The sequence below is a fragment of the Lucilia sericata genome, unplaced genomic scaffold (genome assembly GCF_015586225.1).
Source record: "Lucilia sericata isolate MDLA Ls3-8-SP2 unplaced genomic scaffold, ASM1558622v1 Contig000233F_arrow, whole genome shotgun sequence".
Taxonomy (NCBI): Eukaryota; Metazoa; Arthropoda; class Insecta; order Diptera; family Calliphoridae; genus Lucilia; species Lucilia sericata.
The window spans coordinates 365413-383360 of NW_023994260.1; the positions used below are offsets into that span (position 1 = coordinate 365413).

The 17948-nt window shown below is 32.1% G+C and overlaps 2 protein-coding genes across 2 annotated transcripts; both read left to right on the top strand.

Moving 5' to 3' along the window:
• The first annotated feature begins 1195 nt into the window (after nt 1-1195).
• LOC119602447 (UDP-N-acetylglucosamine--dolichyl-phosphate N-acetylglucosaminephosphotransferase) lies at nt 1196-17924 on the top strand. The gene is made up of 4 exons (XM_037953982.1): nt 1196-1515; nt 1578-1933; nt 2014-2248; nt 17229-17924. The coding sequence occupies exons 1-4, from the start codon at nt 1370-1372 to the stop codon at nt 17716-17718; spliced, it is 1227 nt and encodes a 408-aa protein (XP_037809910.1). The 5' UTR covers nt 1196-1369; the 3' UTR covers nt 17719-17924.
• LOC119602446 (beta-1,4-mannosyl-glycoprotein 4-beta-N-acetylglucosaminyltransferase) lies at nt 7973-10566 on the top strand. The gene has a single exon (XM_037953981.1). The coding sequence runs from the start codon at nt 8266-8268 to the stop codon at nt 9961-9963; it is 1698 nt and encodes a 565-aa protein (XP_037809909.1). The 5' UTR covers nt 7973-8265; the 3' UTR covers nt 9964-10566.
• Nucleotides 17925-17948: the final 24 nt, after the last annotated feature.

The window sequence follows — 17948 nt, forward strand, 5'->3', positions numbered from 1 at the left end:
TCTCTAAAGACAGAAAATTCTCTAAAGAAACAAAATTTTTCGAAAATTTTCTAAGAGAATTTATCGAATATTTTCTAAAAAAACTGAATTTATCGAAAATCCCCTAAAGGAAGAGAATTTATCGAAAATTCCCTAAAGAAAGAGAATTTATCGAAAGTTCCCTAAAGAAAGAGAATTTATCGAAAATTCCCTAAAGAAAGAGAATTTATCGAAAATTCTCTAAAGAAAGAGAATTTATCGAAAATTCTCGAAAGAAAGAGAATTTATAGAAAATTCTCTAAAGAAAGAATTTATCGAAAATTCTCTAAAGAAAGAGAATTTATCGAAAATTCTCTAAAGAAAGAGAATTTATCGAAAATTCACTAAAGAAAGAGAATTTATCGAAAATTCTCTAAAAAAAGAGAATTTATCGAAAATTCTCTAAAGAAAGAGGATTTATCAAAAATGCTCTAAAGAAAGAGAATTTATCGAAAATGATCTAAAGAAAGAGAATTTATCGAAAATTCTCTAGAGAAAGAGAATTATCGAAAATTCTCTAAAGAAAGAGAATTTATCAAAAATGCTCTAAAGAAAGAGAATTATCGAAAATTCTCTAAACAAGGAGAATTTATAGAAAATTCTCTGCCGAATTCTCTATCGAAAATTCTTTAAAAAGAGGAATTTATCGAAAATTCTCTAGAAAAAGAGAAAAGCAATAGAGGTTATCAAAAATTCTCTAAAAAGAGAAATTATTGAAAATTCTCTAAAGAAAGAGAATTTATTAAAAATCTTTAAAGAAAGAGAATTAAATGAAAATTTTCTGTAGAAAGAGAATTTCTATCTAAGGAAAGAATATTTATCGAAAATGTTCATTAAGTTTCGATAAGTTCTTTCTTTATAGAAAAATAATTTATCGTAAATTCTCTAAATAGAATATATCAAAAATTTTATAAAGGAAAATAATTCTTTCTCTAAAGTAAAAAAAATTTATTGAAAATTCCTAAGAAAAGGAATTTATCTAAAATTCTTGAAAGAAAAGGTATTTATCGAAAATTTTGCCAAAACATCGATTTATTCCATCCCTATTTTTCAATTTTGTAGAAAAATAATAAAACCAGTGGCAACTCTATAAACAACCGGTCACAGCTGTTTGTGACATTTACCTTATCAGTAATAATTCTCTCTCTTTCATTATACTATTCCTTTAGCAATTCTTTTTCTTGTGGCATTTTATTATTGGTTGTGTTGTTGGTATACGTTTTTGTGAATCAGTAGTAAATTGGAAATGCATTTCTTAATTTAATTAGTAATTAATAATATAGTGCAAAGAAATAGAAAACTGTATCATTTCATCGTTAGTTCAAGATAATTACAATAAAAAGGCTTTAAAATGAACTACACTTGTTTAGCCCTAAATGGTGTAATATCAGTGGCGGCCTATTTAATGGCCATCCGCATAATACCACGGTTCCGTGAAATGTTTATCAAGGCTAATCTCTATGGCAAAGATTTGTGCAAGAAAGATCAAACTCAAGTGTAAGTATGATTAACCAAGTGACTGCATATAGCTCAAGCGATAAACTATTTCAATTATCTAGGCCCGAATCCTTGGGGGTTTTAATTGGTTGCGTTTTTTTGGTGGCCATGTTTTTATTTATACCCGTGCCTTTTACCCTAGAAGAAACAGCCGCCATGGATGCCACTACCGGCGGTAAACCCTCAACTTTTCCCCACGAAGAATTTGTTGAACTTATTGTGGCATTACTGTCCATTTGTTGTATGATATTACTGGGTTTTGCTGATGACGTATTGGATTTGAGATGGCGCCATAAACTTATGTTACCCACCATGGCCACACTACCTTTACTTATGGTCTATTATGTAAATTACAATTCCACCACCGTTATAATGCCGAAATTTGTACGTTCCTTTGTGGGAGAATCTTTAGATATAGGTAGGTTTGTTTTTTTTTTTTTTTTTGTTACCGTCGAAAGTGTTCAATTTTAAATGTTTATTGTTTTATATATTTTTAAGGTGTCTTGTATTATATTTATATGGGCATGTTGGCGGTGTTCTGTACAAATGCTATTAATATATTGGCCGGTATAAATGGTTTGGAGGTGGGACAATCTATTATCATAGCCGGTTCTATATTGGTGTTCAATGTCATCGAATTGTATTTGGGTCATCAAATTGATGGTCATAAATTTAGCATTTACCTTATGCTGCCATTCCTTGCAGTCTCTTTGGCACTTTGGAAATATAACAAGTGAGTACCATTTAATGTTTTTATTATTATCATATTACTGATAGAGTTATCTTATCAGTTTGTAATGTATTAATTGGGTGAAAGTTTTTTAAAGTTGCGTTCTTTATAACTTCGAAATTATTTAGTTTTTGAAGAACTTTTATGCATTTATCACCGTCTTAGTGCGAATAGGTACACGTGTATTTTAAAACAACAACTTATCAAGGGATGTACAAATATGTTCAAATAAATTTCCAATTGAAAATTAACTTATTTGCCTAGAATATTACAAGAAAAATGTAAAAATGTAGACTCTGTACAACCAAATCAGCTTTTAGCAGAACGATATTGGAACTCATAATCCCGCCCTAATTTATAGAATTTATTCTGTGGAACATTGTTGTTATTCTAAAGTACATTAAGGAACCAGTTAAAATGAGTCTTAATCTAACAATTTTTAACAAAAACCGGCGAATCTAGGAAATTTACCAAGAAACTGTATTTCTTTTCTAAAGCTTTCCTAGTACATGAGAATGTCAATTCGAAGAAAATTCAAGATAGATAGATAGATAGATAGATAGATAGATAGATAGATAGACAGACAGATAGATAGATAGATAGATAGATAGATAGATAGATAGATAGATAGATAGATAGATAGATAGATAGATAGACAGATAGATAGATAGATAGATAGATAGATAGATAGATAGATAGATAGATAGATAGATAGATAGATAGATAGATAGATAGATAGATAGATAGATAGATAGATAGATAGATAGATAGATAGATAGATAGATAGATAGATAGATAGATAGATAGATAGATAGATAGATAGATAGATAGATAGATAGATAGATAGATAGATAGATAGATAGATAGATAGATAGATAGATAGATAGATAGATAGATAGATAGATAGATAGATAGATAGATAGATAGATAGATAGATAGATAGATAGATAGATAGATAGATAGATAGATAGATAGATAGATAGATAGATAGATAGATAGATAGATAGATAGATAGATAGATAGATAGATAGATAGATAGATAGATAGATAGATAGATAGATAGATAGATAGATAGATAGATAGATAGATAGATAGATAGATAGATAGATAGATAGATAGATAGATAGATAGATAGATAGATAGATAGATAGATAGATAGATAGATAGTTGGATCCATCGTGGTAATTCGAAATTTTTTTGGAGGCAGTGGCAAATGGGGTTGTTTACCCCTGTTCAGCTCCACCACAATTTCCCAAGATTTTATGAAAATAAAACAAAATATTTGCAAATTTAATGAGACGTAGATCTCTCTGTATTTATTTATTATTATTATTTTACCTCGTAGAAGCAATAACGCCAAGAGCACGTAGTGCTTATGTTGACGATCAGAAAAAAAGAGTTTTTTAATTTACAAAACGTAGATTGGTGGCAAACAATATTTAGGTACCGTTAACGGTTTACTCGTTAGAAATTTCCAACAAAGTTGTAAATAAAGCGGAGCTTAATAAGATTCTAACGTTGCAAAAAATAGTATTTGCATATGTTATCAAAACAAGTGTAAACCATAAATCGAACTTGAACATTGCCGGCCACCTTGCAACACTAAAGAGTGTTGCAATTAACATTGAGATCTATATCTATAAATTTATTGTTTTTTTTTTTATTCTTTTTTGTTAATATTTTTTTTTTTTTTTTTTATAAAACAAGTGATCAAAGGTATCACACCAGACTGGGCTGGTAAAATAATGGTTCCCATAGAACAAAGCCTATGGGATGTAGTTTTCCGCAGACTACATACTGCTCTCAAATGAGAATGGTTTTAAAGCAGACCATGAACTGGGTTCGTAGAAAAAGGGTTCCCATAGGACAAAGCCTATGGGATGTAGTTTTCCGCAGACTACATACTGCTCTCAAATGGAGAATGGTTTTAAGCAGACCATGAACTGGGCCCCTTAAAGAGGGGCATGGTCATAAATGACCCAACCACAAAGTGGTGTATTTAAATTTAGTATGTGTATTAAAGTAGACGTAAATATATTCTTGTGAGCATTTTAAATGATATTCAAACAAACGTTAAGAAGCGTTAGACCACGTAGTGTATTGTAAATTTGCGATATGTGATTCAAAGTCCCTAGGATTGGCTGGTCCTGTCAGAATCCAGCCAAATACAGTTTTTTGTGCCAATAATGACCCTAATATATTTTGCTGTACTTCCGGTAAAATTATACGATGATATAAATCCGCACCAATAAGAATATCTACAGGCCTACTATCTAAAAGATTAGAATCCGCCAAACGAAGATTTGGCAATAACTTTTTAATATCGATATTTACGGAAGTTGAAGGCAAATTTCCTGAAATTTTTGGTAAAACAAATGCGTTTGTACTAAGGTTTACTGAAGAGTCTAAATCGGAACCAATTTCCACAGGACAATATTTAGAAACTCCAATAACTACATTATTGATGCCAGAAACTTGAGCGTGTGCAGAATGCGTGGAAAGTTTTAACCTTTTCCGTAATCGTTCAGAAATGTAAGAGCATTCCGAACCCGAATCAATTAAAGCGCGGACCTGATGCTTATTGTTATTATGAATTATATTTACCGTAGCTGTGCCTAATAGAACAGACTGGTTTTGACTAGTATGAAATACTTGTGAATTGGGCGTTACATTATTGGACGTATGTGATTGTTGGTAGTGGGAGTTAGTAGGTCGTAGAACCGCACCAGAGTTCTGTTCCGTAGAAACAGTAGGTCTTTCAACCACAGAATTTTCTAAATGTTGTAAATGAAGCATCGAGTGATGTCGATTATTGCATATATAACAATTATTATTGATTTTGCAACTTCTGGCGGTATGTGTCCTCGAAAGACAATTAGTGCAGAAGTTATGCTCATTCACTGTTGAAATTCTATCAGATATTGAAAGACTTTTAAAACGACGACAATTTCGCAAGTAGTGGGACTGATTAGGACATAAAATACAAGAAATTTTAACGGAAGAATTGTGAGATTGCAATGAAGATTCCATATTAGTGGAGTTTGTACCTTTAATTTCTTGAAGACATTGCAAAGTCAGAATTCTTTCCTTCAGAAAATTATCTAAATCTTTCCATGAAGATAAACTTAATTTGTCCTTAATGCCCTGTTCCCATAAAATAATTGTTGAACTAGGTAGACGTTGAATACACATAAACACGATAATTGGGTCCCAATTATCTGTAGGCACATTGTAAATAGAAAGTGCCGTAAGAAAACTATCGATTCCGTTCTGTAAGGTTTTGAGTGCTGTGATCGACTCCTTGTCAAAGGCAGGAAGACTAAATAAAAGCTTTAGTTGGTTATGCACCAACATACGAGGATTCTCATATGTATTCCTTAAATCGCGCCAAGCTAACTCAAAACTATTATTATTTAATGGATATCTTGAAACGATTGTTTTAGCTTCACCCTCGGTTTTCCGTATTAAATGGCAAAGACGTTCTATATTGCTAAGCCGCGAGCTATTAATGTAAATTGCGGTAAATAAATCCCTAAAAGCGGGCCATGAAACATAATCCCCTACGAAAGAGTCGATATCGCATGGAGGGAGCGTCAGATTATGCTCTGAATTATCGGAATTCAAATTCGCTGTTGGAGGTTCATTAGTTTTTGAAGCGGATTCCAATGTTCTTATTTTCTTAGAAATAGATCCTCCACATTCAATATATTCATAAGATGTGGCTTGATATTTTTCCGCTACCACTTTAAATTCACTAGACTCTAGAGTGTTAAGACATACTTCGTACGTCGAATTAACTTTGTCCCAAAGTCTTTCTAACTCCCGTTTCCGAATCTCCAACTTAAAAACGTCATGCAATTCATCATCTAAATTATCAAACCTCACGCGGTATGCAACGAGAGCATCCGATGCTCTAATAAACGCATTTAGTGACGTGACCGACATTTTTAATATTTAAAAATTGTAATAAAAATAGATGAATTAATAACTCGATATTAAACTACGAATTGACTACAAAATTTATATCAACAAACTTGATAATAGTCAAACTGACCGACCGTAGGGTACCCAATATAAGGGAAGAACAAGAATACACCGTAATGTATTTTGTTGGTAGAATTTACAGATGTAAATCTGTAAACAAACAAACGCACAAAAGAAATGTAATGAAACACTAATTTATAATAAAATAAGATCAACAATATCGCTTTAAATTATTGTCCGTAAGATCAAAAGAATTTAAATATTTTTTGATATAAATTAAAGTTAAAATTAGTGCAAAATATCCACAAATACAACAAGTTAAACCAATTAAAAAACCACAAAAAATATGTGTGTGTGATCGCGAAACAACTATAGAATTTTTTATCACTTGCTCACAATTGAAATATATTTACGTACCTTATTTCGTAGAAATTTCGTAAAAATTAATAAAAAATATATCTTCGGTGGACTGTATGTTTTCCAAGGGATGATGGAGTGAAGATGCCAAAAATCCGTATATGATACCCAAAAAATCCGGTTCGGTTGGACCAAATGTTCAGCTCCACCACAATTTCCCAAGATTTTATGAAAATAAAACAAAATATTTGCAAATTTAATGAGACGTAGATCTCTCTGTATTTATTTATTATTATTATTTTACCTCGTAGAAGCAATAACGCCAAGAGCACGTAGTGCTTATGTTGACGATCAGAAAAAAAGAGTTTTTTAATTTACAAAACGTAGATTGGTGGCAAACAATATTTAGGTACCGTTAACGGTTTACTCGTTAGAAATTTCCAACAAAGTTGTAAATAAAGCGGAGCTTAATAAGATTCTAACGTTGCAAAAAATAGTATTTGCATATGTTATCAAAACAAGTGTAAACCATAAATCGAACTTGAACAACCCCTTTAATCTTCTGAAAAGTTCCAGATCTGATTCCTGTCTGGACAGTCCCAATTTATCACAGTGCCCTGGTACCCAACATGAATGTACCTACCTAATAAAGCCACAAACGCTCTTTTATAGATTTAAAAAATATTCGACCATAACATCAAATCGAACAATTTTCCTACTACTATTGCATTGTTATCTGGTGTTGAAAAGTTCCAAATTTTAGCTATACCTAAACATACATTCTAACTCATCAAATTTTATAGTTCAATCATTTCACTATGTACTTGTTGAGAATATGAATGACATTTTCTTTCTATTACCTGTTTCTGAGACTTCCCAACATACGATCATAATATTGTAAATCAAATAATATTCTAAGAAGATTGATTTATATTACACTGAAAACTGGCCCCACTCCATTTATTAAACTTGTGCTTTAATTAAACATGTGATTTTAAGCATGAAACTCAGATAAAGATCACAATATTTTTAATTTTGTTAACTGATGTTCAAATATAATATTAATTTTTTCAGTGTGTTAGTGAAATGCCACTAAATTAAACGAAATTTAAAAGTTAGTGTAAATACGGTATGAAATCAAAGTGAAAAGGTGTTTCAAACATAATCTATAAACATTTTACATTTTAACAGTATGAAAAGTGTAAGCATTACACTGTGCACAGTCCAACACCGGTTGCAGTAAACAAAGAAATAAAAACAAAACAAAATAATGTAGTAAATAGAAATAAAAAGAAAAAATGTTATTTAGGGGAAGTAAAATCAGCTGTTCAAAATATAAAAACACAGCTGTAAGAGCAAAGTAAAAAATAATGAACCCCTACTGACACCACCCCACCAACGACATCATTCTCAGCGCTAACACCACAAGATACTCAGACTGAAAAAAAACAGCAACAAAAACAATGACAACAAACAGACGGTGAATACAACAACGTAGAACAAGGCACATACAAATAGCAAAGTATTCTAAAGAAAAAGGCATACAAAACGTAAAATGTATAAAGTTTTTGTGTAGTATCTTTACATGGGTGTGTGCTGGAAAAATTAAAATTTTATCGAACAAATCTGTATGGGATAAAATGAAAAATTAAATCATTATACCAGTGGATCACATACAAATGCATTTACGTTTAAGTTCAACGCAGCACAATGGAATAGAGTTGCATGATGGTTCCAAGGAGATGATGCAACTACTTAAACCTGCCACGCCAACGAATACTAATCAGCAGGTGCAGCAGCAGCTGCTGCATAATCAACACAATCACCTTCACCAACATCACCACCAGCAGCAGACATTTACAAAAGGGACCTGGACTAAGAGATTTATATTATGGTCAATATTACTAATACAATTTGGATTCATACTATGTTTTTGGTTAATGCAATTGGGCTTAAGTGATAAACTAAATGAAACGACTGGCTCAAATCATGAGTTGGAGGAGAATAGAATCAATTTTGTGCAATCGGCAGCGTTGAAGGCTTCCCAAAAACTAAGACCAGAAGGTAAAGTGCTTGAAGTAACAAATTTCCAATGGCCTTCTAGAGATCTTAAGTTTCAAAATGAATTTTTGTTACACAAAAACAACTACAATCTCTCGGAAGCTGAGAAGATTATGTTTGGCGAAACTGCTCTATGGTGTTTTAAAGAAGGCACCGTAAATGAGACTAGACTGAAAGGAAGTATAGAATGGGATGATTCTAATCCTTGGCAAGAAAATTGTGAATGTTGGCCAGAGTGGCATGGCAGAGACTGTGGTCAACCAGAGGTTATTTGGAGAGCCTTATTAACTGCTAAAATGCCCTACAAAGTTAAGGACCCCACCAGGGAGGAAGCCCACCGCTTGGTTTATATGTTGGAAGGTGCTTTTTTGAATTTAGATTTAATGGAATTGCAGATTAAAGCTGTCACTAAGGTTGTGGACTATTTTATAGTATATTTAAAAAGGCATCCTATAAATAACAAGGATCTTAAAGCAATTAAATTTAGATTAAAACAAATGTTACCTATGAAAAATTATTTTTTGTATCACTGTAAACTACCCTCATATAATAATTGCTCTTCAGCTGAGGCCTATCGCCTTTTCAGGCAACAACAATTGCCCACAAATGCCATAAAACCCACAGATATATTCATTTTTACGGACGACAAAACCATCTTGGGTCATCGAGCTTTAAATTTTCTTAAATACTATGGTTCTGATTTAGCACCCGTCATACAATTTCGTTTGAAATTTACCATCTATGGATTTTATTGGCAACATCCTCAACAAACTTATCTCAGTGGTCTCATAAGTTCCTTTCAAAACATCGATAATGCAGATGCAAATCCAACGCTTCTACTAACACAAATTACCTCTCAACATCACCAACAACAGCCATCCTTGGTTATAGGAGATTTAAACCATTTTGGTGGTTGGTTTTGTAAATATTGTCAAGAACCTGATGAAATTATTGCCGAGTTGCATCTATCACAAAGTTCCTCTAACCATAAATTAACATCGAACTCAACATTAACTGCCTCATCAGCGACATCGGCACCATCACCCTCAAAGTCAATTCAAAATACTGTGGTATTTCCCGCGGATAAAAAACATTCATCTCACATAGATGCCGCCTATGTGCAACAACTCATCTCGACAGGTATCTATCTAAAAGATGGTAAAACTCAATTACAAAAGGTACGTCGTTTTTCCGATAAATATTATGCTCCTCATTATGCCTCCGAACAAAGCTGGAAGTATGGTCATTTGTTAATAAATATTTATGAATCTTTGGAAGACTTGCTGGCCAGCGATAATGAAGATGAAATGTTTTAAAACCATAGGCATGTAAATAGTAAATTAGTTAAAATGGAAAACAATCGTCAGGATCTGTGCTACTTGGTATGCAACTATTTTTTAAATAGTTGACGACAATAGCATAGACCCAATGAAGTGAATTGCTTGCGAAAATCTTTCGAAAAGATTTAAATTTTATTCAATTAAGCCAAATTGTTTAATCGTACAAAAAACGATGAAATATTATTATTACATTTAAGTGAAATAATTACATTTAGTAGAGAAACATTTCTACAGGTACATATACAGAATTTCAAAGTAATAAAGTCAATGTGAACGGAAAACTGTTAACTCACTTTCAAGGCCTTTAAATGAACAAACATTTTATTCCAGAACTATGATTTCTCTTTGAAAATTTGTCCGATTTAGCGATGCTCTAAATGTATTCTCAAGTCTCTGGATTTCGACTTTTTTCAAATGTTGACGGGCTGTTTTATCTTTCTACAAAAAATATTCCATAACTTTTCTTTCCACAGAGAATTTATGATAAATTTATTTAAGAGAAATTTCGTGGAAATTTCTCCAATTTTTCGATAAATTCTCTTTCTATATATAGTTTCTCCTTCAATAGACTAGATTATAGACTAGACTTTAGACTAGATTATAGACTAGACTATAGACTAGGACTATAGACTAGACTAGACTATAGACTAGACTAGACTATAGACTAGACTATAGACTAGACTATAGACTAGACTATAGACTAGACTATAGACTAGACTATAGACTAGACTATAGACTAGACTATAGACTAGACTATAGACTAGACTATAGACTAGACTATAGACTAGACTATAGACTAGACTATAGACTAGACTATAGAAGACTAGACTATAGACTAGACTATAGACTAGACTATAGACTAGACTAGACTATAGACTAGACTATAGACTAGACTATAGACTAGACTATAGACTAGACTATAGACTAGACTATAGACTAGACTATAGACTAGACTATAGACTAGACTATAGACTAGACTATAGACTAGACTATAGACTAGACTATAGACTAGACTATAGACTAGACTATAGACTAGACTATAGACTAGACTATAGACTAGACTATAGACTAGACTAGACTATAGACTAGACTATAGACTAGACTAGACTATAGACTAGACTATAGACTAGACTAGACTATAGACTAGACTATAGACTAGACTAGACTATAGACTAGACTATAGACTAGACTAGACTATAGACTAGACTAGACTATAGACTAGACTATAGACTAGACTATAGACTAGACTATAGACTAGACTAGACTATACTATAGACTAGACTATAGACTAGACTATAGACTAGACTATAGACTAGACTATACTATAGACTAGACTATACTATAGACTAGACTATACTATAGACTAGACTATACTATAGACTAGACTATACTATAGACTAGACTATACTATAGACTAGACTATACTATAGACTAGACTATACTATAGACTAGACTATACTATAGACTAGACTATACTATAGACTAGACTATACTATAGACTAGACTATACTATAGACTAGACTATACTATAGACTAGACTAGACTATACTATAGACTAGACTATACTATAGACTAGACTATACTATAGACTAGACTATACTATAGACTAGACTATACTATAGACTAGACTATACTATAGACTAGACTATACTATAGACTAGACTATACTATAGACTAGACTATACTATAGACTAGACTATAGACTAGACTATAGACTAGACTATAGACTAGACTATAGACTAGACTATAGACTAGACTATAGACTAGACTATAGACTAGACTATAGACTAGACTATAGACTAGACTATAGACTAGACTATAGACTAGACTATAGACTAGACTATAGACTAGACTATAGACTAGACTATAGACTAGACTATAGACTAGACTATAGACTAGACTATAGACTAGACTATAGACTAGACTATAGACTAGACTATAGACTAGACTATAGACTAGACTATAGACTAGACTATAGACTAGACTATAGACTAGACTATAGACTAGACTATAGACTAGACTATAGACTAGACTATAGACTAGACTATAGACTAGACTATAGACTAGACTATAGACTAGACTATAGACTAGACTATAGACTAGACTATAGACTAGACTATAGACTAGACTATAGACTAGACTATAGACTAGACTATAGACTAGACTATAGACTAGACTATAGACTAGACTATAGACTAGACTATAGACTAGACTATAGACTAGACTATAGACTAGACTGGAATATAGACTAGACTAGAGAAATGTCAAAATGTACATCAAAATCTAATGATAAAAAATCGTAGATTTCCGTAGAATTTAATTGTTTAAAAAAGTGTATGTTCTTAAAGCTCCCTTAAATGTTTAACATCCAGTATTTACCTCGTACTCTATTGAATTCTCTGCTGATATTTTCAGCTCTTACAATCTTCAAATATTAATTTTGGGTTTAACAATAAAAAATTGAGAAAATTGTACTTTTTCTTAAAGAAAATACAAAATAAATGTTCCTTAAACGAATTTTGTAATTATAAAATCATCAATGAAATAATTTATCTCATGTCATGTCATTAATTGTAATTTATTAATTGTGCCTGCTAATCCAATTTATTAATACCTTAATAATCAACCAAAAATAAGTATAAATAAGTTATATAAAAAAATCTTTAATTATGTTTTTAAATTGTGAGAGATAAATGAAATCGAAAATTGACTAAAATTAATGGAAATTCAAATAAATTCTTTAAAATGAAATAAATAGTAATTATCAGAGTGTTTCTCTCATATGAATTGTTCATGGATCAACAGATCGGCTAGAAATATTCAATATAATCGTTTCATTTTTTCTCTCATGAAGACATATTAGAAAAATCATGGAATTTAAACAGCTTATATCGCTTTAATTCAAAATCTAACTCACATATCACATAAAACAATTAATATTTATATTAACAAACCCCCAAATTGATTCTCCTACACAATTATTAATTATCTCTCTCCCTATCTCTCATGCAACACATAGTACATTATAACACCCCTTAAAAAACACATATTTACTTATAATTATTATAGACTTATTAAATGTTAATTGTATTCGTATTAATATTAAAAAATCATTGGAAAATAATTTAAATATAATACAAACCCCATGATCTGCCTTAAGTTATATTATTATTGAACTTATAATATTATTAAGTCTATGTATAACCTACATTTTGTGTCTTTAGTCTCCCAAAGAATTTCTTCCTTTCTCGTACACACTACCACACATAAACAATATTCAAATATAACCAAATAAACAAAACTCTTATAATTGTTTATAATTTCTTGAAAATAAACCGAATAAAATAAAATTCAAATATAACCAAATAAACAAAACTCTTATAATTGTTTATAATTTCTTGAAAATAAACCGAATAAAATAAATGCTGTGATACAACTAATTAAACAAATGAAATGTTTATAACAAATATATGATTTATTTATGTGACACCATTATAAACAATTTAATTGGTCCTTAATAATACATATAAATGTATATTTAATTTGTAATAGTTCTGGTCTTAATGCAAATATTTCATTTAATTGTGATTATTCGTTTAATTAATTTATATAAATCGAATTTAATTTTATATTACAATAAACAAAAGCATTTGTTAATTTAAACACACCAAACAAAAAATGTAAGAGTAATTAGTATTTAGTTGTAAATTTAGCAAATTATTTTAGTTAATAATAGTTTATCATTTAAATTAAGTATTCTATGTATTTGTAAACCCTTTGTGTTGTTTAAATAAAATTATATTAAAATATATAAATTGAATTTGAATTCGAAATAGAGTACCTGGTTTAGTACCGATTCCGGCAGTGATTTGCAGTGCATATGTTAGATTTTGTTATTGTTTTAACAGTTCAACTGCAGCCCATAGTTCTTATCTGGGAAAAACTTTCAGTTGTAACAGTTTTCACTGAGTTGACAATCACGGATCATTCTGAACATAGATCTCATAATCGTTGGAGCGTTAATTTGAGTTAATAAATGAGTTCCCTTGTATTACCCAGAAACAGGTCATGTCCCGACCCTTATGACCACTATGTCTGGTATATTATTATTAATATTTTATGAATATCAACTATCGAATATGGACTATCCATAGAAATGTTCGTAAATTACGATAAAGCAGAAAAGAAGCAAAGAAATGCTCCACTGTTTACTCTTTGATGTCACTGTGACAGCTTCTATGGAAGAAGTTAAAATAGAGATTCATGTAAGGATGAACCTCATTCCATAATACCCAATACCCATTATCGCGCTGATCTGTGACAATAAAAGAAATTGTTAATCATTGTAGTCTTGGTAGCGAAAATAAGGTCTCTTTGTCTTCACTGTGGTAGTTTCTATAAAAGATTCATGTAAGGAAGAAGTCATCGAATGATTATCACCAATACCCGGTCGTCACTGTTTTCCGCAATCGAAACCGTTTGCTAGTCCCATCATTGTATCTAATCTGCGACAAACAAAGATACTGTCAATCATGGCAGACTTGGTTTCAACAAAATCGAATATAACTCTCAGTATTTGTTTACTCCGTGTCAGTTTTCAGCAATTGAAACCGTTTGTTAATCACATCATCGCTGCTGATCTGCGCCAATCATCGTGGTATTCTTCGTAGCGAAAATATGGCCAAGGATTCACAAATCAGTCCCGATGTTGTGTATTCACCAGACATACATATATTTACATATAAGCTTTTATTAAAGACTTAAATCCATACGTTAGGTTGGTAAGATAGTGATAAAACTGGAGCGAAAAATAATCGTATGACCGATCCCTGTTGGACTTAAAACCATCCTTATATATACATAGATATAAGTCATCTCAATCATAATGTTAAAAGACCCGTCCGGTATCATAACAGTAAATCGTTTGCCTAAAAGAAGGGAAGTTGTCAATATTAGTGGGAATTTAATAAGTGTTTGCCAAAGTAATCGAATGTCGCGATTGTTATGCGATGATTTACGTTGATTCAATTGAAAACTACAGTGTTCTTCTCGGCCCCTAAAAGCAGTTAAACGGGCAGCGGTATGAAAGAAGCCGAAGTAAGGTTGACTTCAAACACCATTACGGTCAATGGCGACATGCCACCACCCACCAAGGGCAGTGGTAGTTTGTATTAAGGTGTTTCATGTTATCGAAACGACATGTGATAAAATATTTTCAAAAACTTCGGCCGAATATTTGTCCCATGAGAAATTAGCTGTAGTTGAAGAACGTATGTAACCTAATGAACCTTAAATAATCATCGATCATAGCAACTCCTGAGATATAGAGTCAAGATAATTGATTTTTTGTGGACCGAAAGTGAAGATGTGAACTGTCATGATATTTTGCTTCAACAGGATGACGTACTATGTCAGACACCTCACCAAACCATAGATTTTTTGTGCATTAAGTTTGGTAATAGTGTTGTATTTGCATTGCCAATTGATCGCCTCGGATATGCGGTCTGACTCCTTTTGACTAAGAACTAGTCGTTCAAAAAACTCTGAACACTTCATCGCACATTCTCCTTATTGCTCTCCATATAATAGCAGAATTTATAGTCTACCGCTCTCAGTCTTTAATCAACCACCCAACTATATTAACCCCACACACGGACATTGATATAGTTCATAAAGTTCATAAGTGGTACATCAGTAACTTACCATAGGAATATAACACCAGGATTTATACAGATGGGTCTGATATGAAATGCGGTGTTGGTTCTGGTGTACTCTGTAAATAAGCTGAAATAATAATCTCTCATCTCGGAGATGACATCTCCCAACAACTGAAGTGTTTTTAAGCTGAAGTATATACAAGAATGACAGCCTGTAGGACACTATATGAACTCAATATTGGAGTCAATATAGGAATTTTTGTAAACAGCCAAGCGGTACTTCCTTTATTAAACACTTCCACACTACCACTTCCCTATTGGTCAGATCATACAAGAAGGATCGGTCTGACATATTAGTTTAGGTTGCAAGCTTTACATACATAAGTACATATCTCCAACGCTGTTTCAGTTGCAACTCCGCTGGGTTTTATTCATTCATCAAATGGCTGAAAATAGATGGAATGACCTTCCCTTTGATGTCAGTAGCAACTCCATTGGGATTTATTAGAAATAGTATCTCCAGGTTCTTTCTGAAAATATATTAAATAATCTAGACACATGTAGAGGAGCCAAGTTAATATGGCGTTCTTTCAATGAAAAACGCAATAATCTAGACGGCCTACTATCAATGAAAAACTCACTAGGAAACATATAACCCAAACAGAAAGGATATATCGAGGTTGCAGGCAGTAATAACTGAACACTGGGTGCTAGGAAGAGATGCATGTCGGTTTAGGCAATGACAGGGATATCGAGTAAAAGGTTTTCCACCTTCTCTGCATATGCCCTTTCCTAGCTGTTAAGACGAATTAATTCCTGGGAAGATAAACTATACTCAACCTTGGTGAACTATCTATGTCCAGACTCAATGACCTATAATAAATATATCACTGCTAAGTACATTAATATAACTACACTGTGGACTTATCTAAACGGGGATCTTACGACTCTGCTTGACATTTTGCACGTAGTAGACTATAAGGTTAACCAACCAACCGTGGTCTCCGGTAGGTGAGTGATTAGTGTTCTAGTCTGGTAGACCAGAGGTGGTGGGTTCGATTACCACCTGAGGCACTGGTTACGGAGCGCACAACAGGGCCGATATAGGTCTAGGTGCATTTTTTCGGATTTGATGATCAAACTAACTAACCAACCAACCGATCTATTACCCTTTTTGTAAGGGGTACCGTTGATGACCGATATTATGCGAATAATCCAAAATCGATTCAAATCATTAATTCCAGATATTCCTAAGATAGAACCACAATCTGTCAACAAAGTATTTAAGCGATAGGACAAACTACAGCAAAGCTGTAGAAATTATTAATGATCCTAAAGTTTGCGGACGCCTTTTTTAAAGCGATATGTGATCAGCACTTTTACCGATTCATTCTATTAACAACACATAATTTTATAGTATTTTAAACCTTCCGTCTTCATACTTAGAATAGAGAGGTAACAAAGGAACAAGAGCGTTAGACATTAAAAGGATTTAGGTCCGATTTTCACCTTGTTCTTTTGAATTGAAGGTTACTCTACCAAACAGTTTGTTATCATAACTCTTTATTTTCTTTCTATTTTCAGATATCCCTCACAGGTATTTGTAGGTGATACATTTTGCTATTTTGCTGGCATGACATTTGCCGTTGTTGGCATAATTGGGCACTTTAGTAAAACTTTAATTCTCTTCTTTTTGCCACAAATTATCAACTTTCTCTACTCCATACCTCAGCTATTTAAATTTGTACCCTGTCCACGACATCGTCTACCAAAATACGATCCTAAATCAGATCTCCTGCATATAAGTACAACGGAATTTAATAAAAATGAACTCAACATATTGGGCAAGATAATGGTAACTATATTTAAGACTTTCAAACTAATCACCTGGCAAGAAATGCCCGATGGACGTGTAATAACGAATAATTTTACTTTAATCAATTTTGTACTGGTTGTCTTTGGACCGGTGCATGAAAAGGTGGTAACACAAATGTTAATGGCAGTACAGGTATGTTGTACGTTATTGGCATTCGTGATACGTTATCCTTTGGCTAGCTACTTCTATGATTCGTAGTGCGAAAGTTTTAACGAATGAACAAAGGATGTAAAGTTGTTTTGCTAATGAAATCAAATAATGATTTTCCTTTTGATTAAGATACATTGTAAAAAATTAAACCAAAATTTTAGTTTTGTAAGTATTTAAAGTATGTGTTGATATTTATATTTAGTTAAAGGACTAAAATTATTGCGTAAATAAATTTCGATATAATTTTTTAAAAATAGAAGTGAGTTTTAAATGTGAAA

Bases quoted from the DNA above. Each gene is read 5' to 3' on its own strand.
- LOC119602447 (XM_037953982.1), top strand. From the start codon at position 1,370: ATGAACTACACTTGTTTAGCCCTAAATGGTGTAATATCAGTGGCGGCC. The intron at 1,934-2,013 runs GTAGGTTTGTTT...TATATTTTTAAG, and splicing joins GGGAGAATCTTTAGATATAG to GTGTCTTGTATTATATTTAT. The intron at 2,249-17,228 runs GTGAGTACCATT...TTCTATTTTCAG, and splicing joins GCACTTTGGAAATATAACAA to ATATCCCTCACAGGTATTTG.
- LOC119602446 (XM_037953981.1), top strand. From the start codon at position 8,266: ATGCATTTACGTTTAAGTTCAACGCAGCACAATGGAATAGAGTTGCAT.